The 22,566-nt window shown below is 42.3% G+C and overlaps 1 protein-coding gene across 5 annotated transcripts in view; it reads left to right on the top strand.

Annotated features, from left to right (window-relative positions):
• The window catches only part of CNKSR2 (connector enhancer of kinase suppressor of Ras 2), a 1,692,689-nt gene that overhangs the window by 232,889 nt on the left and 1,437,234 nt on the right, over positions 1–22,566 (top strand). For all 5 annotated transcript variants that reach the window (XM_085622481.1, XM_085622480.1, XM_085622479.1 and 2 more), the window contains exon 2: positions 7,237–7,400. In XM_085622481.1, coding sequence (XP_085478607.1) covers positions 7,237–7,400 — 164 coding nt within the window. The remainder of the gene's footprint in view (positions 1–7,236; positions 7,401–22,566) is intronic.

The raw sequence follows: 22,566 nt of genomic DNA, 5'->3' as shown, positions 1-22,566 counted from the left end.
AGGATGCTATTTGAATTTTTTTATTGCACAATTGGATTTTGTGCGTGCCGGATCATTTGTTGGGGCAACTACAAGACTCACTTAATTGGACAAATCATTTGCTTGTAAAGAAAATATTCATAGATGATATAGGTATTTTAAAACAACACATACTAAACACCAGTCACATATATGCATCGATTTTCCCTTTCCTAGCCATTCATTCACTGATTGTATTTATAACTCTCCATACACCTGGTATGTAAATGTAGAGATTTACATGAACAAATAAACTATCCCCCTGTACGTACATGGGTTGGCAGATGTGCTGTATTCTAACTGACTGGATTGTGTGGTTGCCAAAAGTGCATTTCAGCAATTATAGATGAATCACCAGGAATATATAGTGTTAAATGAAGGTTCTTTAGATTACAGGCTCCAGGAGATCCATCCCAGCCATCCTCTTTTAGCCAGGCTCCAGTTACAACTTTCCCTTGAGAACATTCTCCTACCACATTGTTCCACTGGAATATGTCACAGTCACATTCTACATCAAACCCCAAGTTACCACAGTGATTACATGTTTTTTCAAGATGGGGTGCAGTCATTTATTTGTAATAATAAATTGGTGCAAACACTCAAGTAACCCTCCCCTCTCCAGCATTGCCAAATCTGTTCACAATACACGATCATTGACTGGAACACAGTGTTACAATATCCTGACTATTATGATATTGTTCTATTATATTTATGAATTTCTTATAAACGCATAGTGCGTCAATTGTGGGCGGACAGATTATAAGCCTGGCTGAGTTGTCATTTTGGATAGAAACCCAAAATCCATCTTGGGTGGAAGTTTTTTTTGTACTAATGTTAACCATCTTATATCCTTTATGTAGCAAGTTTCTATTTCCCTGCAATGTTCCACAAGGCTCGCCTGTCCCGCATGTTTTTAGTATGTAGTATAAAAGTACACCCTTTTCCCAGTTCATCAGATCAAGTGGTGTCGTGTGCAAATGACATGCAACTTATTGTGTGTATGGCCCACCCTGCATCAAGCTTCTTCTCCAATCTTAGCAAATCTTTAACAAGCATTGAATAATGGTGGCTTCTCAACTTTCTGAGATTAAGTTCTAACAAAACTGAACTTTTGCTGGTTGTCCTTCAGAAATACCATTCATGTGCCTATCTTCGAATCCCAGTGCTGCGTAATCCTCCAAATCGAGTAATGAAGGCCAGGCTCCAAGAGCCCTGATAGGATCTCTCTATTAAAGCCCAAATCCACTATGTTTTCTCCTCCTGTTTTCATGCTCCACACCTTGCAGCAAATATTCTGCCTTTCCTACTAAAAGAACGTCATCCCAGGAAGATTTCCGTGAGTGTTGTCTTGTAATGGCTATTGCAATAGCACCCATTTAGTGCTTCCAGGTGCTGCACTTAATTCAAAGCATTTTAACTGGCAAAGTTGCACAGTTGAAACAATTTGACCATGATTCTGCAGCATGGCGTGACTTGAATTGGCTACCAGTGCGGCTAAAGATCCGTTTATGGCTTAATACTCAAAGTATATTATGAAACTGAACAATCTTGTCTGTGTGAGAGGTTTTCACTCTATGTGCCATATGTATGAGCACGTTTTCCCATAGTCACAAAATTGGTAAAACCCTTTGATGCATCTGGTCCTATATGCCTTCAAGATATTTGTGCTATGGCTTTCTTCCTTTACAAGTTCTTGATAACAAGCAATTCCCTCCAGAAGGCAGATCACTTTGTTTCTTGGGTTCTAAGACGCACAATTTTCTTTCAATTCATATTCATGATCTTGACAATATTTTAGCTTTCAGGAAAACTCTTAAGAATATTCTATTTTCTTAATGCATCTGAGATTGACTTCTCTGGACCTCACCGTGATCTTCAAATCCCAGTCCTTATCTAATGACCTATTGTTTCTTCAGCTCTAAGATGCCTCTAGGCAAGGAGTTTGTACTACATAATAAATCAACTCAATGGAGTATGAAAAAGGAGCAGGAAATGAAGACTTCTTGATGGCTCAATGAGTTGAGATCCTGCTGCAAATATCTTCAGGTCAACGTTATTTAGCAGTTTTGTAAAGTTTTTAAAAAGTTTATAATGCGACTTACAAACACTTTGTTCATGTTATTTATTAACTTTACTCATCCAAGGAAATATATTTTTTTTTGAAGTTTGAAACAAATGAAATTTACGACTGCTACCTATAAGATTTACTGACTCACCTGGGAGGTTTAATCAGACTACTGCTGATGAGGTCTCCATGTAACCTGACAGTCACATCACATTCCTGGTTAGAAATGTAAGCCCATTCATAAAAGCATTCTGGAGCTTGTTTAGTAGTATTCACGATTACCTTTTTGTGTTCTCTCACATGCCTTTGTAAATTAGCCATAAAACACATGAATTGGGAATAAAATGGGAATATTCATGTACAGTTTGTACAAATAAATAACGGCGCCCTCTAGTACTTCTGCTAATAGGGAGCTGGATTTTTTGTGGACGAATCTTAAAGCCATGTAAAAGTACGTAAAAGTTTTCTCTAGTAGTTCTACATCTCATACTCATAAATGCTTTTGTGAATCGACCCCATTTACATCCAGCCTCTTGAAGTTCATATAAACATATCAACAAGTTGGTTGATAATCACTATTTACCTCAATGTTACAGGATGACAGCCAGCACAAATAATATAATGTGAATTTGTAAAAAATACATGTTCACCCCAGTTGGGTTATCTTGGCGCATACTGGAATAACAGATGTTTATTGTTACTCAACTCAATGGTACTCATTGTATCGACCTCAGAAAGATGAAAGGCTGAGTGGACCCACCAAGATGAAGACCTGTGACCATATGACCAAACACAGATTCCTGCAGTGAATGCATTAGTCCACTGCGCCACCAAACCCAGCTCATTCATTAATGTCTCATCCTTTTCTGCTGACAAAGTTTATCAAACATGTACCAATTGAGTTGGTTAAAAATGACAACTAATATTACCTGCATATCACATATTTGAATACGGTGCTGGATGACCAGGCCCTTCACCTTTCTCAAGAGAATGAAATGAGTACCATTTAGTTGGATAATGGTAACTAATGTTAGGAACTTCCAGGCCATATACATCAATTCTAGGAAGGGCTTACTTATTCATTAACAGTATATTATAATAACATCTGTTATTTTCATGGGCAAGCTGTATCTTAGTAAAGTGGATAAAAGTTGCCACTGAGTTGAGTAATAATATATGCTTTGTTAAAATGGCAAGGGACAAGCCCTCTGTCATCTTATAACTTACGCCTGTGATTTGCAGGTTGCTCACAGATCTATGCAGCAGTCACACACCCAAGTGAATTACCAAGTTATTTAGAAATGAGGGATACAGCTCGAAGGAAACCGTTGTTGACTAGGTAAACGTCAAGCCTTGACAGTGATAGATTACTTTCTGTGCTGGCAGTAAAGAAACTACTTTGACCGATTCACACATTGTTTGCCTCAGCAGCCAAGCATACATTTCTAATCTTTTATTTCGTTGCTTTCTCTGAATGGCCTGAATTTGTTGCAGAACTGGTATTTTCTCTGAAATGCTACAGGCCACAATTACCTGTAACGTCTACCAAAAGAATATACAAGGTTAGCTGCACCTGCATGCTTTCGTGATTATTTTATCACAAATGCAATGCTTTTCATGCACAAAAAAGTTAGAAAAGATGTTTTATTTTGCTGAATATCTGCAAACAATGCAATAATGAAGCTATCTGATAAAAACCCAATCCCAATCCAGGAATGTTAAATAGCAGAACTGAACACTGAAGGGTACACACACCACAACTTTTCTCCTGCTCGTCCTTTGCTCGTTCTTGCCCCTATTTCATTTTCTGTTCCCCTCGCCAGTTCTGTTCCTATTCCTCTTCCGCTTGTGGTGTTGGTTGACACAGACGTCCTAGTGCTGCCGGAAAGGCCCGCCATTCAAACAAACCTGCCTACCTAGAATTAAGAAACGAGCACCAGGTACCAGCACAGCACCGCTCGCAGTCCCATATTACCCAGGCTTGAAACTCCAGTGGTTACAAAGGAATTCACAAGGAAACAGGCCTTCCGGTCTCATGTCCTGAAAATTACTTCCTGTTTCTTAACTCCTGACAAAGCCCTCCAGGCTCATGTGTGTCCAACATGGTCAGGTGCACCGACTTCATGTACTAAAGACTTACTGACCTTATGTACTTATGGCTTTTCATTACATTCTCATCCTTCTTCGACCGGACAAATCATTTCTCCTCTCTCACCTCAGTTACATCAGTTGTGATTGGCTCAGGCTGTGTGATGTAAACATTGCCCAATAATCATGCTTCTGCAGCTTATATTTCTCGTTTACTTTGTACATCGCTCTGTGGCCTCTGAATTAGGTACACCTTCTATGATTACACGTAATTACATGCCTGAATAGAGTAAACACTACAGTTTGAAGCAAAAAGAAACATTGATTTCATTGCCACATCTCTATCCAAACCCTTTGCATATAAAGAAAGCCACATACCTTTCCGTTCAGAAATAGAACTGGGAAATGGATCAGGGTGTACCATCTTATGAACTTTTGTCATCTTTTAGATAGGGAGTCAAGATGCATCCAATGCTCTCTCTGGTAAAACAATGAAAAATTGGTCTCTAGTGGGAACTAATCAATAAATGTTTAAAGCCAGTGAGCTGATTAATTGATCACTGGGCTAGTATTTTTCTTTACACAGCATTATTTATTTGTCATTTCACTGAGCTGGTCCCCAACCTTCTAGGAGCAAACATACAACACGGATCACGGATATTGACAAAATACATTAAAACATGACAAAATATAGATATACATAACCCTTGAAGGACACACCTGTACAGATAGCATATAAACACAGGCATATAAATTGAATTTTCTTGGTCACAATAAGCAACCTCCCTCTTCCACACAATTAATTCAAATGTTAGGGCTGCAGCTTCATTATATTGTACTCAGTCCATGTGAAAGGTAGTCCTTAGTAATAACACCCATGAGGAAACATTTATTTAGACCTCATCAGGACATTGGAAGTAGGGGAACCTTTAAAGGGACAGTATCTCGTTCCTGACAAAGAGTACGAAACGCTTACATGGCAAAAAATGACTTGGACCCGTCTCTGGAGTTACACCAACTACCACCATAAGATTTATGTGGTCACACACAATTCCTTCACAACTGAATACATACAAACAAATGGACGCGGCTCAAGTCCTTATGCCTAACCGTCAGTCTCCACGGGGGTGCAAAGAAAACTAATTCCAAGCGTGCAGAAGTAGGGCAAACCCCCATTTTTGTCTTGCAAATGCTTTCTCTGGTGGTGATATGACTCAGAAGGGCTGCCGAAGGATCCTTTGTGTACATATCAAAAGGAATGAGTGACTGGTATATTAAAGGAATGTGAACATAAGGACAAAAAAGATGAGAATTAACGGTAATCGTCTAAATATTTTACCGAATGCATTTATATTTAGCGAAACAACCTATGTACTAATAAGTTGGTTCATAAAATACTGAAGACCACCATTTCTGTGATTGCTTTTAAATAAAGCAATCTTTATTTTTAAAAAAAACTAAAGATGCAGATTCCACAATGAATGGGACTGAATATGGTATGTCCTATTTTACTCTTGCAGATGTTTTTCAATCGTTCTCAATGTTACTAAATGAGGGATACTGATATGAAGTGATTCCATGGCCCCAAACACCAGAATTTGTATAGTCAGATCGAATGTGAGATCAGTAATAAGATTTAGTCTCCTTAGGGTCTTTGAGAGAGACCAGCATTTTTTCATTAATGTTTGGAAAAACAAATTAACAAATTGAGTTAAAGGTTCTAATATCGAGCCTACACCAAAGACAATTGTTCTGCCTGGAGGCAGTCTTATTCATATGAATTTTCAAAAGGCAGTAAAAATAGGGGGTGCATGGTTGTTCATTGATTAAAGATTCACTCCCCTGTTTGGAAATCCAGCCTGCAAAGTCTAGCTGCTTCTTTTATTAATTCCACCACTTCCTTCTTGATAGTTTTGGAAGAAGTGCCTGGTAGTTGCTGTAGATTTTTTATCCGCAAGAAGTCTACTCATTCTTATTGGTATATATTTTTGCCCTGTATCACTATAGCACCTTGCTTGTCTGCCTATCAGTTACGTCATAACAATAGCAGACAATAAGGAAGTTAGGGCTAACACACATCACTACTGTGGAGCTCCATCGCTGACCATCTCTCTGTATTTAATCTGTAAGCTGCTTGATTCTGAGTTCCAGACACAGGACACCTTCAGGTAACAGTGTGCTTTATTTGCTCAAACGTCATTCATGCATTTACCTATGCTGAGCCCTCTTTGCCATCATGGGTAACCCATCTAGGCCATTGTAGTCATATATGTCAGAATAACCTGTCTTCAGATCCAGGATAATGTTCTTTCCTCCTTATAATGAGGGCCTACTTATTGCTCTGGCTCTTTCAGGTGGCCCTGTGAAAGGTTGAAGCCCTGGGCCAGAGCCCACTTTGCCCAAGCTTTAAAACGTCTCAGCTGATAGGCTGCCCACCTTCAACAGGCCAATCAATACATCAATTCAGAATCAACAATTAGAAATAAAATCAACCCACTATTTTGACACATAAGAAAGTACATCTTACATTACTACATTTTTTGCCTGAAGGGATAAATCGTTGGTGGCTGTGCAGTTGTTAGTAGTCGCTATCTATGTTCTCTCTAAACTGTGCGCCTGTGCACTCACCCCAACAGAGGATTATTACCATGCAGGAGGTCATAAAGAGCTTCAGTGCATACTGTGCACCAGTTTTTTCTGAGCCACAACACATTCAACAAGCTGTGCGGAAAAGAGACTCAAACAAATAGTAGCTGCAAGGACAGTAACCTTGTTCAGAGCAAAGGCGCTTGCTGTTGTCACTTCTCACAAGGATTCATGTTCTGGTTCCCAGCATTATACAGTGCTTTTGTGACTTGTAGTATACAGCTGTCAAGCAGATAGTATGGTGTTTTTTTTGCTGCTAGATATAGCCAAGTGTTGTTTCACCAAGAATATAACCCTGTGGAATCAATGCAGGAATTATTCTTTCAGCATTTTGCTTTGCTTGTTTTTAAATGCTTGTTCTATGTAAGAGTGATACCGTTGGATAAGTTGTGGTTACTGAACAGCAATTTTTTCTCTAGGACTAGATGATTGCCTGCAGCAGTATATCAAGAACTTTGAGAGAGAGAAAATCGGTGGAGACCAACTATTGCGCATCACTCACCAAGAACTGGAAGAGCTGGGAGTCACCCGCATTGGCCATCAAGAACTTATATTAGAAGCCGTTGACCTGCTTTGTGCTCTGGTAAATGTTTGTTTGCAGTAGAAGAGGGGACAGAATTGTGGAATATGGGGTATTGTAAATGTCTAATGGCAGTCATTGTATATATGTATTATTGTTATAAAGTTACATACATATTTGCTTGCATAAAACTAACACACATTTTTTTCTAAAAATGTGAAAAGCAAACGGCACAAGATCAACAAGTCAAATTATCAGCATTAACGTTTTAGGATCCAAATCAAACTAAAAAAAATAGTAGAACCATAAGTGGGAGTATAAAATAGCAGGTACCAACCCCATTTGTATTATGAGATCCAGGGGAACTCAGTGGATTTGTGGTGATTGACCCAAAGATTCAGGTAAACACCAGGAAATAACAAGGAAGTACTGGGGAAATTGGACCCCCAAATTAACAATTCACTTGGTAATTCCTCACTTTTAAGAGACTCCAGCATTCCCCTGGTAACTCCACTCCAATATGAGCCGAGTTTCTGGGAGACTTACCAGGGCACCCATAGTAATGTACACAGTGGAGAAGATTTCGACTTTGGGGAACATTTTTCAATTGATCATCAATATAATATGAAATTTGTAGAGCACATCAACAGAGAGAGTAGTGCCATCAGTGAGACTCCTTAGAAAGAGCAAGATTTATTGAGATACCTAGTGCCTTATTTCGAGCTTGGCGGATGGGATATTCTGTCACAAACATGGTGGCTATCCTATCTGCTGTATTACAAGCACTTGGGCTTTAACACACTTGTAATAGAGTGGACAGGTTATCTGGCACTTTTATGACAGACAGTCCCATCCTCCAGGCTCTAAGTAAGGTCCTGAGTAGATGTAAATTTAGGTGCATGATAATCAAAAAGTAAAAGGAATACTCTTGTATTTCCAGAATTATAGAAATCCATGCATCACAAAGCTTCTGGAGGTCTAACAAGATTTTTTAAGAGTTCATTGTAATGTACCATGTTTAGACTACACAATTGATGATATTTACAGATATAGATTAGAGGTATTTTTTGTAGAACAGAGAAGTATAGTATTTTCACAGTTCATTGCAAGCGGTTTCTGATCTAGTGCTCTAAAGCAAATAGATATTATGTATGCTGAACTGAAATATTGGCAGAGGTAATTCTGCCTTCAACAGTAAATTATTGCCACATAGTTATATTTTTATAGATCTTTCGAGATTGTTATACATATCTGGGGTTATATGTTATTCATGTATCAGTCTTTCAAATCGATCTGGTCCTTTAAGAAAGTAGGTGCCTTCAGTGTGGTCCTCAGTCACAAAAACCTTTGCATATCTAAGTGCCAATCATTTGAGAAATAAGTGCCATTTGGGCCACAAATGTCAGCTCTTGTTTCACGGAATCAGTCCCTTACTTGTCACTGAGTTGATGGGCTCAGTGGGATTGCCGACCCCACCCCACCCCACTCTGTGACGAGTAGTGTCACTGATTGACAATTGGCTGTGGGCACTTAAGGGCTTAAAACTGAAGTGCTCTGGTCCGAGGAAATCAGTGACGATCCCCCACGTCATGAGGGGGAGGGCCTCAAAACACTTTTGCCAGGCTGATCATGCCCACAGGCTGTGAAATCGTCAGCCTGGCAAAGTTCATTTCTGGCAGGGAGGGGCCTGCACATTTAGCGCATGTCTAGCTCTTGGCTGCCTGACCCGAACAAGAAGAATGTCTCTCAGGCTGAACTTTGTTCATCCTGACAGACACTTTTCTTGTCTGAAAAAGGGTGGGGGTGTGGCCCCTCAGCCTGAATGGACGGGACGCAACTGACCTGCACGCATAGAATGCACCTTGAGAAGATAGGCATACGTGATGCTATGTATGGTAGTCTAGTGCATGCAACATAATCATGGTCTATTGAGGTGGCTGACAAAATGTTTTTCCACATGGAGAAACACGCATTGGCAAAGTAAATAAGTTTGACTGCAGCTGCTGAGCTATTGACTTTGGAAGTATTTTTTTTAAATATAAGAAAAAACCTTTGCGGATTTCTACTCAAGTGTACACATGTAGGCAATGGGACAGACACCTTGTAAAGGATTTTGTCACACTTTGTTGAAAACTATTCTAAGGGTATCACCGCACGCACAAGTGGCCTAATTGTAATGGTTTTGTTATTGGGGAAGCAGACAGACTCTTCTTTTTGTGATGTCCACAGCTGTGTCACCCGCAGTGGAAATCGTGCGGACTAGTTGCTCACACTAGGTGAAGACTTACTAACTAACAAGGGCAGGTGGTAACCATTCCATGTTTTGCAAGAGCTTTATCAACCACAGAGCAATGACACATTTCATTGCAAATATCATGGAAGGAGAACAGCTCAGTGTCGATCCCATTTCCTTGTGATTCAAACGGAAGTGACATGTTGACAAAGACATTTTAAAACAACATGCTTGATTTTTCACCTTGTAAAATCTTCCACATTCAGCAATTTACCTCTCTAGCTTTATTAGGAATCTCAAAGGTTGACAGCCTTCTTCTTAAGTTTGAATCCAATCACTCCCCTTTTATATGCGTGCTATTTTATAGACCCCCCCCAAATGCCCACATTCTCGCAGTCATTGGGAAACGCTATCGCGGAGCTGGTCCTAAACTATGCCAGAGTGCTGATAATTGGTGACTTCAACTACTGGCCACATGATGCACGGGAAAGCCCTTGCTCGGCTGAATTTACCGACCTGCTAACGGGAATGAATTACACCCAACACATCAAGGTAGCAACACACATAAAGGGTCAGATCCTTGACCAGGTCTGGCCATCCAACCTAGAGATAGCCGACCTACGAATCTCCCCCTGCACATGGTCGGACCACCATTTTATTACCTTCTCTATTCCCAGTACCCCTCTCCCCAAACCCCCACCTCCAGGTACTATCATGGCCAGAAGCTGGAGCCGGATAGACACCACAGAATTGTGTGCCCTACTAGCCGCTTCTACACCCCTCGGCCTGATGGCATCCCCTCACACCCAGGCGGAAAATATTAATGCTTGGCTGGAATCGGCTAGAGACAGCAAAGCTCCCCTGAAGAAAATAAAAAATAAGAGGCCCCATGACGCCCAACGTTGGTTCGCCGACAATCTGAAGGAGAAGAAATTGGCTCTGCGTCAATCTGAATGCACGTGGAGACAGGATTACTGCTCCAATAAAAAGGCAATTTTCATATCGGCTCTTAAAGAATACAAAAGCGCCATCCTCAGGTCAAAATCTGAATACTTCTCCTCTAAAATCTTAGAATCGACTAATAAAGCGAAGGACATCTTCTCCATAGTAGATGAACTCGTTAAACCTGATTGTGTCACTGCAAAACCACCCCATCACAATCCCCATGCGATTCTCTCAACACATATTTCATCAAAAATATTGCCACCATCATATCCAGCATTCCCAAGGCCATCTCACCACCAGACCCCTGCTGCTCACACTCCAATTCTCACCATCTTGACCAAATCCCACTTAAAAAGGTCTGTTCTGGCTCCCCTACGGACAGTTGTCCCCCTCACATCCTCCGGGAAGTCTTTCTTCACTGTCTCGGGCCCCCATTGTTGCTCCTTAACAATTCCCTCACCAAGAGTATTGTTCCCAACCTATTTAGGAGTGTGGAAGTCGTACCCATCCTGAAAAAACCAGGCCCTGATCCCTTAATACCTAGTAACTTCTGCCCTATTTCGCTGCTGCCCATCCTGGGAAAAATTGTAGAGGCCCATGTTACTAACTGCCTGAGCACCTTTATAGAGCATTCTCACTACCGAGACTCACACCAAGCAGGCTTTAGATCCGAACACTCTACCAAGTCTGTCATCTTAGCAGCTCTAGACGAATTAAGGTAGGGGGCAGACCAGAACACCACGCAAGCCCTAGTGCTCCTGGATCTATCGGCTGCTTTCGACACGGTCGACCACCATTTGTTGGTCGATCAGGTCGAAAGCGCTGGGATCCGGGGCCTTTCACTAAAGTGGATCGCTTCTTTCCTCAGTGACCGCTATCAAGCGGTCCGCATCGCCAACTTTTCTTCTGAGAAAAGAAGACTGACATGTGGGGTACCACAGGGCTCATCTCTTTCCCTCTTCTTTTCAATTTGTATATCTTTCCCCCGATCCTGGCCCTTCGCAAGAGAGAGGTCGTAACCTGTAATCATGCTGATGACCTCCAGTTAGAGTTTAACATCGATTCATCGCCCTCATATATGGAGAACTTTCAATCTACAATGAATTTCATTAGTAAGTGAATGAACACTAATCAGCTCAAATTGAATCCCGATAAAACTGAGCTGATTCTTACTGGGGCTCAGCCAACCCCTGGAATTCCAACTTCTGGCCTCAAACATTGGGTTGCCCCCCCTCCCCAGTCAGCTCGGTTAAAAGCCTGGGAATCTTGATCAGCAACGATCTCACCATGAAGACCCAGATAAATTCAGTGGTCTCTGCTTGTTTTTTCCACCTGCGAAGAATTCGGAAAAAGAGCAGATTTCTAACCACTGAGGCTTTGATCCAAGTCATTCTTGCCCTGGTAATGTTGCATATTGATTACGCTAACTCTTTGTATACCGGCATTCCAGCCTACCAACTACGCCGGTTACAACTGGTGCAGAACCAAGCCACAAGGCTTGTCTATGGCCAGCCAAAATCCCACCACGTGAAACCATTGTTGACCCAACGCTGTCTTTTCAAACTAGGCTGCACGATCTACAAAGCCCTTTTTGGATTGCGGCCCGGCGTTTATCGCCACCAAAATACAGCGCTATGTCCCCTCCCGTGATCTTCGCTCGTCAAACATGATCTTACTGATCCCCCTGCCCATTCAAACGAAAAAAACATGGCGGCCTAAGATTCTCGACTCTTGCACCCAATTCTGGAACTCCCTTCCTCCTGAATTGCGTCTGGCCGCCTCCTACCCCAAGTTCAGGAAATCCCTCAAAACATGGCTATTTGCCCAGGCTTACAATTAGTTCCACTGTTTCTGTCCGAGCAACTGTCTCCGCTCAGCGCCAAGAAACCGTCTGGTGAACGTGAGCTTAATAAATTATTTTAACATAACATTAACATAACATAACAGTGCAGGTTTTAGTCAGTGAAAAACCTTGAATTCCTCAGCCCCACGAATGTTTGTTAATCGGGCTCCTTATTTAAAGAACTTCTAGAATAACTTGATTCCTTCACCAGGGTCATATTTTTAAAATAAGGAGGCTTTTCGGTTTTATGTTAGACATTGTTTTTTTCCTAGAGAAGTAGATTTTCGCATTTCATGTTTGTCTTGTTTCCCATGGGTACACTGGAGAAAGTATGGACTAACTTTCTTATTGCATTCATTCCATTAAGTGAATTGGACTATTATACACTCTTTGTAATTCTGCTTGGCCGTTTCAAAAATGAACCATGACAGCTTCCTAGAGGTGGTGACTTGTTGTCTGCTTTGTCGTTTGATGGGTGACATTCTTTACTTCTCTTTTTCATTATGAATTCAATGTGAAGACTTTCAAAGAGCAGGTTATGGATGTCATGTTTTTCAGACGTATCATTCTGCTGCTACGTTATTCCGCCCTCTAGTTGTGGTCATCTGTAAATATCATAAGAAGCCGTTCAATGATTGTTTAACTGCCCGGGCTTATTAATCGCCAGGACAATGTGAACTGCGGCAGTGTTCACAAATTGCATAGCAACTTGTACGATGGAAAAAAAAAATCTGTGGTAGGTATACACGCATGCCCACACAAAAGCGCACATGCATGCACTCACACACACACATGCATGCACTCACACAAAGACACACACCAACACGGAACTCACATCCACACCTGAAGAAAAGATCTGCTGTGAGCTGAAGGTGAATAGATTGACAAAAGGTTACTTAGCATCCATCACCATGTGCCTGATGCTGCCACCGTGAGCCTAGTACATCTTCACATGCTCAAGTAGTGTAGTCTAACATCACATGCAGCCTATAAGGTTAAAGTACAGACTTGTGTTCCCAGGTCCCTCATCCTGAGCCCCTGCTTTGTACAGAGGGCACATGCAATATCTGTTCTGTTGACTGTCACGACCACAGCATTAGGTTCAGGGTAAGGGGGTCTGTGGTTGACAGTGCAGCTTCTTCCCAGTATCATTCTGTCTCCTGCAATTTACAAACCCCGGGGTGGATGAAGGAGGGCGCCCTATGCGATGTAGAGAGAATTCCTCAGCAATAGGCACTCTTCATCGATATGACTCAGCCTGGCATTTTAATGCTGCCCACTGCAAAAGGCACCACCAGAGGAAGATGGCGAGGCCTGCCACCACTATGTGGAGTTCACTCATGGTGATACTGGCTGCAGTGTATGTGCTGAAAGTGTGTCAGATAGAGGAAACATTCTGACCTCCTGTTCCAAGAGGTGAAAACTGCTTACGTCAATGTCACTTAGAGTGCCCTGTGTTCTGTATGTCCTAGACCCGGTGCTTAATTTGCAAAACAAATATAAGTGCTAGGAGCCCAAAGCTTTTCGTTGGGACCTACTACAGGCAGTGCCGAATGCCGAGGTTGCTGAATACTAACGCTGCCTACTTTTCAATGCACTTCATGCCTCTTTTTTCCACCCCTGCACTTCATGTCGCTTTATGTCCTTCTTAAAATTTCTTTTTATCCCTGATTTCTGCCTTTGTCATTGTTTTCTAATCTTACTCCATCTTCTGTCTCCCTTTTCTGCTTTTCCCCCTCTTGCATGGGCTCACGGTCTGATGATGAAATATAGGTATGCAAACAAGTCATACTGTACTTCGCCCTAGGGGCACTGACACTATGCATCTACCTGCATGTTGAGCTTTTCAGGCACTACAAACACACTACTCAGTGGTGCTTAATTTAAACCGGTGGTTTCCTGTGCTTGGTGTTGGCATTTAATTCTACACACCAGCCCTACTTTCTGCCTTTGTCATTGTTTTCTAATCTTACTCCATCTTCTGTCTCCCTTTTCTGCTTTCCCCCTCTTGCATGGGCTCATGGTCTGATGATGAAACGTAAATCCCTTCTCCTTAAAAGAGTGGCAGAGCCCCCCACCTACAACCACGGGTACAAATTAGGCACTAGTAGAAGATAACCAGGAGTCCATGAACGAGAGGTTGCAAAGGCAGTGCATGCATCAGGAAAGTATCAGAGATGGGCAGACGTTGCAATCTTTTCTGACCTTTACTATAAATGAGCCCCATTTAATTCCATATATGTTCAGGAATTCTTATTCTTTGTCACTGGTCCCCAATATCCTGATCTATATTCCAGGCTGCAGGCGCAAGGTGAATTTTCCAGTTAGCATGTGATCTCTTTTATTTTTTGGCCATAATTGAACGCATTCGGAAAATAAATATTTCAGTAGTAAAGTGTCCCAGATCTGAAAAAATGGTAAATGAGATATTGTTGCCGCGTGTAGCATAAAGATACGTGAAGGGAGAAAAGAGCAAATGCCAGTTAAAACAATTGAAGAATTAGTAAAACAATTCTCAGATCATGAAGTGACAAAGATACAGGTATTTCTTGATTCTAAGGCCAGCTTTTGAGGAGATAAACATCTTTCCTTTTCTGAAACTCAACAATGTAGCACCATTCCCTACGGATACTCTGACACAATTCTATTAAGTATACTGCATACTAGAGACTGCATGCGATTTAACTATATTGCATATTCTATGGAAACGAACCTATCACATTGTACAGCACCCTGGCGGCATTATCCCATGAAACTGCTGTCCATCTTAGGGACAAGATGCCACCACACTGCCCTTCATTCTAGAGTAATGTCCATCACACTGCAATGTTGTTACCTAAAGGAGCAATAAAGCCCTATAGTGAACTTCATCCTAGAGACACTCAAATGTCCAATAAGAGACCGCCTGTACAGCTGGGATGCTTACAAGCCACATTGTTATTCATTCTAGGGCCGTTAGATCAGTGCACTGCATTGTACGGACACAAACCAATCTGATGGTTTTGCACTGTGGAGGCTACAAACCCACCAGAATGCCCTTTTTAGGAACACCAACCCACTGCACCGCCTCATAGGGCGTCTAACCAAGCACACTTCCCTTCATAGACTGTGCATTAGCTCTTGTATTACGATATAGGCATGCAAACAAGTCATACTGTACTTCGCCCTAGGGACACTGACACTATGCATCTACCTGCATGTTGAGACACTAACTCACAGCAATGAATTCTATGGACAACAATTCTCCATGTTACAAAAGCTTTTCAGGCACTACAAACACACTACTCAGTGGTGCTTAATTTAAACCGGTGGTTTCCTGTACTTGGTGTTGGCATTTAATTCTACACACCAGCCATACTGACAATCTGCCACATGGTGGCAGTGTCTGTGTAATTTTGATATGAGCACAACAACAGTGTAAAATAACCCAATATACATTAATAATACTTGACTCCCACATCCTTCTTATAGCTTTGCGTTTGCTGGGATAGTCTGAATTGTCACACTTGTAGGAGCGCATTGGTCATTGTGCTGGTGCAATAATTGGCAGTGGTGACAGTGGCTGTGGACATTAATCCATAATGCCTCACTCCATTTTAGGGACACTAACCAAAGACACTGCTATTGGGTGTGCAGATGCACCCATATGCTCTAAACCATATGGAATAAATAGCACCTCAAAGCACTGCATACTGGAAACACTTATCTATCAAACTGCATTTTAGGGTCAGGGACCCACTGAATTATATTAGACATATCCTAAGAGAAAAAATTCCACTGAAACTTTGGGAGACTTGCCCATCACATGTAACTGAATCCTTACAACATTAGCATGCCTCGCTGTTTTAAAGGGATGGTAACAAAGCACATGGCACTGCACTCTGGATACATTATCTGACCATATCAACTGTCTCCTACAAACACTATCACACTTCCATTTTTCTTATGTACATTAATCCACTATACTACTTGCACCATAGGGAGTCTAACACACCACAATGCAATCCTTCCTAGCAGAGCGAGCTTTAGGGCGGAGCGACTGGTGCGACCGCACTGGGTGCTGACCTGTGAAGGGGCGCTGACCTCAGGGCGGGTCGCTGTGTTTAGCAATAACTTATGATTGGAGAGATGACGGGCACTTTTGCCCGGTGGTAGTTAGAGAATTCGAGGAGGTGATCATTGGGTGTGGGGCGCCGAAAATGATTGTCGCACCGGACGCTACCAGTGCCAAAGCCAACCCTGCTTCCTACGGACACAACCCATGACACTGTCCTGCTTCCTGCAAAATCTTACCCATCAGAGTTCACTGTTTACTAGGGACACTAGCCCACCAAACTGTAGTACACGTCTGAGAAAGTGACCTACCACATTGCACAGTACTCTAGGGAAACTAACCCAGTGCACTGACCCATGAGGACACCAGCTCACACCATCCTATTCTGAATCCCAAGGCCTCTATAATAAGGCATGACATCACATTCCGGGGTCACCAACCCACCACACTAAATACAGAACCACAATTCATATAACATTAACTGCAGGCATAAAAGCAATGCAAAGTAACGGTATACATATTTCATCACAACAGTAATTAGCCCCTTAGATCAGTCAAACTTCAAAGTGCAAATTATTTATAGATGAGGGGAGGCCTAGGAGCTTGACTCTACCATTCACCACAATCGTGACGAATCATGGCCCTCAAATATGGCATGAAAGTATCAACCACAATATCAATCATAATAGAGCAGGTAAGGGAGTTTCAAATGATATAATATACAATCATATGGCGTATGATATTAAGCTTAATCAAATACAGCGAATGGTACAAGATATTTAAATGCATCTACATATTCGCAGGAGTAATATGCACATGCTTGACCAACAGTTTCAAATGATATAAATGCAGTAATAAGGAGCATGATGTTAAACTTCCTCAGACAAATCAGATGTTATAAAAAAAAGTTATAAAAATCTTACAGTACATCTGCAATTGTGCACAGAACATAAAGTGCAAATGACCGGTCAGATCGTGTACAGCTAACATCATAAATTAATATAGTATTTAAAGTGCCATGCAGCAGTATTTAAGATGAAGGAAGAGGTACAGAAGTTTCAAATAACATAGGAGCAGTAGTGAGATACATGAAATTGAGCTGCATCAAATGCATGAGATGCCATGCAGTACGGCTACACTGCACAACAGGCGTAAGGGCAAATACTTGATCAAATAACGTATACAATGAAATATAATGAAAAAACCCATATATAATGAGCTGCATAAATAAATTGTGCATCATTAATATATATAATTGACGTCCATTAATAAGGAGCAGCGCGAACAATCACCTGTAAGGGTCTCTAGGCGCTGGGGGCCGTCGGGAAGATTAAGCAAGCTATTGCCCAGAGTCACATGGTGCTGGGCTAATCTGCAGCTGGCGATTGAACCGTGATCCCCAGATTCCGGAGTCAGTCACCCTGGCCGCGGCACCACACCTCTTCCATCCTACTAGGAGGCCTACTTCTCCAGGAGGGTACTGTTCGCATGATCGGAGGAGCGCGAGGCAGGAGGACAACATCGATTCCCAAAAACGGGGGTTGCAGAACCTCTAGCTTATCCCCATCTCCAGGAATGCATCCTAAACTAATGCTCTCCATCCAGTTAGTTATTGGAGACCAAATCAGAGCTCTACGTCCGCCAAACTACATCCTCAATGCGCCAACATATCACAGTCCACTATCTCCAGTGGGAATTGACCCATGACAATGTCTCATGAACTTTTATTCACTTCTCTCCCACTTCAAAGCACTATTTAACCACAATGTACTACACGGTAGGAATGATATCACACTTCAGCTCGTTGTGCCATAGGGAGATTTAGTCACTGTATTGCACTTCAGGGACCCCAGTTTGCCACAGTGAACTGCAGTCTAGGAACAATAATATATCATACTGCCCTACATCCTACAGATACCAATGCACCGCACTTCTCCCTAGCTATGCCGGAAGTCACATGACACTGCGCACTGTGGACACTAACCCATTAATCTTCACTTAGTTAATTCTGACTACATCCTACAGCTATCCACCTATCACTTCAACTCCAACTCCTTGCCATTCTAACCCTTCACACTTTCAATGCAAACAAGAGTTATACATCCTCTAAAATGCACTGTGGCCTAGGGTTGCTAATCCACCGCAATGCTTTGCACTGTAGGCAGCACTAACCCAATACATTTCACTTCCTCCTAGGGGTGCTAACTAATCCCATCATAGTGCCAAAAGCTTACCCCATTGCACTGAGTCCTAGAGTCCCTAAAACCATGACATGGCAGTTCCCTATAAGTACACTGACCCACCACACTGGGCTGCACCCGGTAGGCACTAATCCCCCATACCCCATTACATCCCAGAATACTATTCAACCACACTGTGATTTATCTCAGGAACACCCTCTCAGCAGACAACATCATCACTGTGACACTCTTGTACCACATTGAAATGGATCCTAGGGACATTAAACCCTTTAAACCACCACCAAGAACTCGAAGGGCACTAGTCGGCCTGAATGAAGTGCACCTTATTACACTGTTTCCTAGAATCACTAACCCATCCTACCTCAATACTTCCAAGAGATAGCCATCAGCCAATCCAGTGACATCTTGGATGAGCACTGCCAAGCTAAAGCGACCAGAAAGACCCAGTCTATTGTTATATCACGAATACTGCCTTTACATTTTACCTTTTCCTTTGAGTCACTTTATTTGCAGCCAGGGAATGTATAATCTGACAGCAGGGAACTGACAGACCAACGTAGCCTGCACCTTTTCTTCTTGATAATAACTCACATCGCCTTAATAGTGGCCTTCGGTTTTACCCTTTATTACCTACCACTTTTGCTCAGTGTCTTTCTGAGGCACTTTTGGAAGAATATTGTTTTCAATTTAGCATCTCATTGTACACCAATCAGATGTAGAAGGATTAGAGCGAGGCCATCAAATAAAAGACGCTTGTGCACTTGTCCACAGAAAACAAGAAGTTAATTGAGGAACAAAATTTAATTAATTATTTCCAGACTGGTTTCCAGTGCTTTCTTACAAGTCCTCCTCTAAAATGGGTTTTATGTTCACTGTTAAAGAGCCTCACATCGATTTATGAACAAATGATTGAATGAATGAATCAGTCTATGAACAACCCTTCCGGTTTTACCGAAGGATCCGATTCACAGCCAATTATATTATCAATCCATTCAAGGCCCAAGACTTTTGAACATTCATTGTCCGGGCTCTGGTTGAATCCAGCTGTATTCATTTCGAAAATATCGGGTAAACTGAGTTATTCAAAGTAGTTTTCATTTAAGCAGAAACTGCATCGAAGGACTTGAATGTAAATAGTCTGGTCGAAGTCCAGTCCTCAAACCGAGCTGTGTTCTAACCTCTCTAACTCATTCTCTCTTCGTCTTTTCTTTCTCTCTCAGAATTTGAAGCATTTGAAGCAGCCTAGGTGACAGGTGGCACTGCAGAAACCCCAATCAGAAAATAAATGAAACACCCACAAGATCTAAAAACAGCTACTGTAGTGATGACTTATTGTGACATCAGCATTGTAAGTTGTGGATGAGAAGAGGTGTGGAATAGCTTTAAACACCACCTGCTCCCATGAACGTCAATTCACCAAAATGCTGGGAGTAGCGGAAGTGATTTCACATGCCATTTGACCTTTACTTCCACTCCCACACAAATACTTACACATACACACAGACACTGAATCTCTAATAAAGAGACTCCCACCCACCCACAAGCAAGCACACAAATTACATTTAAAGTATTTTTTAGTTACCTCATCTTCCAGTGAGAGTCATGTTCTAGCTAATTGTACACCATTCTTTATTACACTAATAGTGAATAATTATTTATTAATTATTAGTGTAATAAAAAATTGACAGAAGACAAGGAAAGTGGTTTTCCAAACAACAACGTCCATAAGGACGAGCTGCTCTGTGCTTCTGGTACTGATTGTGTCACCTCTGAGGCCAAGGGTCTCAAAAGACAGTGCCAGGGTTCACAAGGGGCTAGACAGGGGTTGCAGCTTCGACCCCTGGCAGCCCCTAAATGACATCAATCCTGCTATCATGCTGTAGTGCCCCTGAAAACAAGCATTGGCATATCCAATAGGTCTCGCCTTTGGGACCTTATGGGTATTTAGTTATGCTGCACAATATCCTTGGTGCAACAACATCAACTGTTGCATAGCTAAACACATAAGGTCCCAAAGGCGAGTCCTATTGGCTATGACAATGATTTTTTTTTTTTAAGAAACAAAAGATCTCGAAAGCTGTCTCAGAGGAGACCTAAAAAGAGTTTAGGTCAGTAGACATTACACAGTCCAAGCATGCACTCTTTAATGTCTCTTCTGTGCTGGCAGGGACTCTTATGAGGGAACCAAGTTTGGAAAGTAGTATAATTGCACAATAATGTCACATAATACTATACTGGAGAGGCACTAACTAAATAAGTCTCAAACCCATGGAGTAAGAGAAAATTCCAGTGCACAAGCATGTTGCTAGACATGTTAAAATAGGCCATGAGCTAAACAGATCTGAGAGACCACAACTGTTATGCATAGTTCACATTTAGGTTCCAAACTCATTTTACCCACATTTGTATTTTTAAAATTATCTAAGGCTTATCACGTGTTTACCTTGCCAGGCCAATTTGTGGTAATGGACATCTTGAGTTGGAAGATCATTTCAATGTCTTTGGACACTCCTATGTAACGCGATCGATAGACAGTCTCCGGAGAACATAATGATTCCTATCGAGGGCCAGAGTACAAGGGTACGGGTGAGATATTCACCACACCAGTAAACAGGAGTAAATGCATCCAATTTCAAGTTTTACTATAGGAAAGGAGCAATTGCCTACATATGCTGCATGTTTTTGAATTTACAGTACCTTTTTCACCCAGTAAATTCCGAAGGATTGACCTTTTGGCATTTTTAATGCAAATCTGTGAATTCCGATATCAGCACAAATAGGAGTTTGTGAAGAGATCAACGTTTACCCTGAATCTTTATTCTGAATGCAGTTGTTTGGGGGCTGGAACTGAATAATTGCTAGCCCAGCACCGAAAGTATTCATAATACAAAAGCCAAAAATCTTTGCTTTGTTGGGTCTTGTATTATGCTACTTGTAATCATGCACTTCGAATGGAAAGATCAGAACTGCAAGCAACTGAGGCAAAGCAGAAATCAGCATTGGATGAACGACTCATAGGCGCCATGGTGCAACGTTCAGTCCTGGGTAACCAGAAGCAAGAACGCTGCTGCGCCTGGTGCAAGTGAGGGATGAAGGACGAGGGTGCTGCTGGATTCCTGTGAGCGTGGGGACCACAGAATGCTGCACGAGTTAGGGGAGAGCGGGGGGAGGATGCTGTGGGTGCCAGGTGAGAGCAAACGCCGCAGGAGTCAGGTGAGAATCCAGGGGCTCGGATACTGCAGACTGCAGGGCAGGGCTCAGGTGAGAGAGCTAGGAACACGCTGCTGCCCGGAGCATACATAGGACTGCACGTACTGGATTGGAATGAGAAGTGTCATCACTAGGGACGGTCTGCAGCCCAAAAAGGCAGGAGTGGAGAGAGAGAAGGCAGAGCAAGGAGAGGGGGAGGGGAGAAGAGGAGGCCAAAGGAGAGCACAGTTAAAGCAAAAGGGACAGCGGAGGAGGGTGATGCGCGATACACAGCAGCAGCCAAGGTCACAACAAACGAGCCTGAACATCTGCAGCACCCTGCTGAGCCCCTGGGAGGGCAGAGATTCCCGCCCGGGCAGGGCACAGACACCCCGGGGCTTTGCATCACTGCATGACACAGGAAGGAACATGTTAACACTGCAGAGCTGGTGGGGTCCACTGCAGCTACTGCCCGCTGGCGAGCAGAGGCGCGTTTAATGGCGCAGCCTGGAGCACCCTAGCACAAGTTAGGATGCCCTTCTTGGGAGTTTTATGTTTGTGTGTTGTTTTGTGTGTTTCTCTCATCACAGACTTTTCTCAAAGGTATGTGTTGCCTGTGAGGATGGTGGGAGTTTCCTGCACTCAAGGAGAGGATGAAGGGAAGCCTTAGGCTGTGTGTTTGCATGGAGCGAGACGCAGACAAAGGGCGGGATAGCAAGCTAGATAGAATAGTAAGAGGAGGGAAGAGGGACGTGGGTACTTGG

Source organism: Triturus cristatus, chromosome 8 (assembly GCF_964204655.1).
Source record: "Triturus cristatus chromosome 8, aTriCri1.1, whole genome shotgun sequence".
NCBI lineage: Eukaryota > Metazoa > Chordata > Amphibia > Caudata > Salamandridae > Triturus > Triturus cristatus.
Note: the sequence above shows the minus strand (reverse complement) of the source record. Positions and strands in the feature narration are given on the sequence as shown.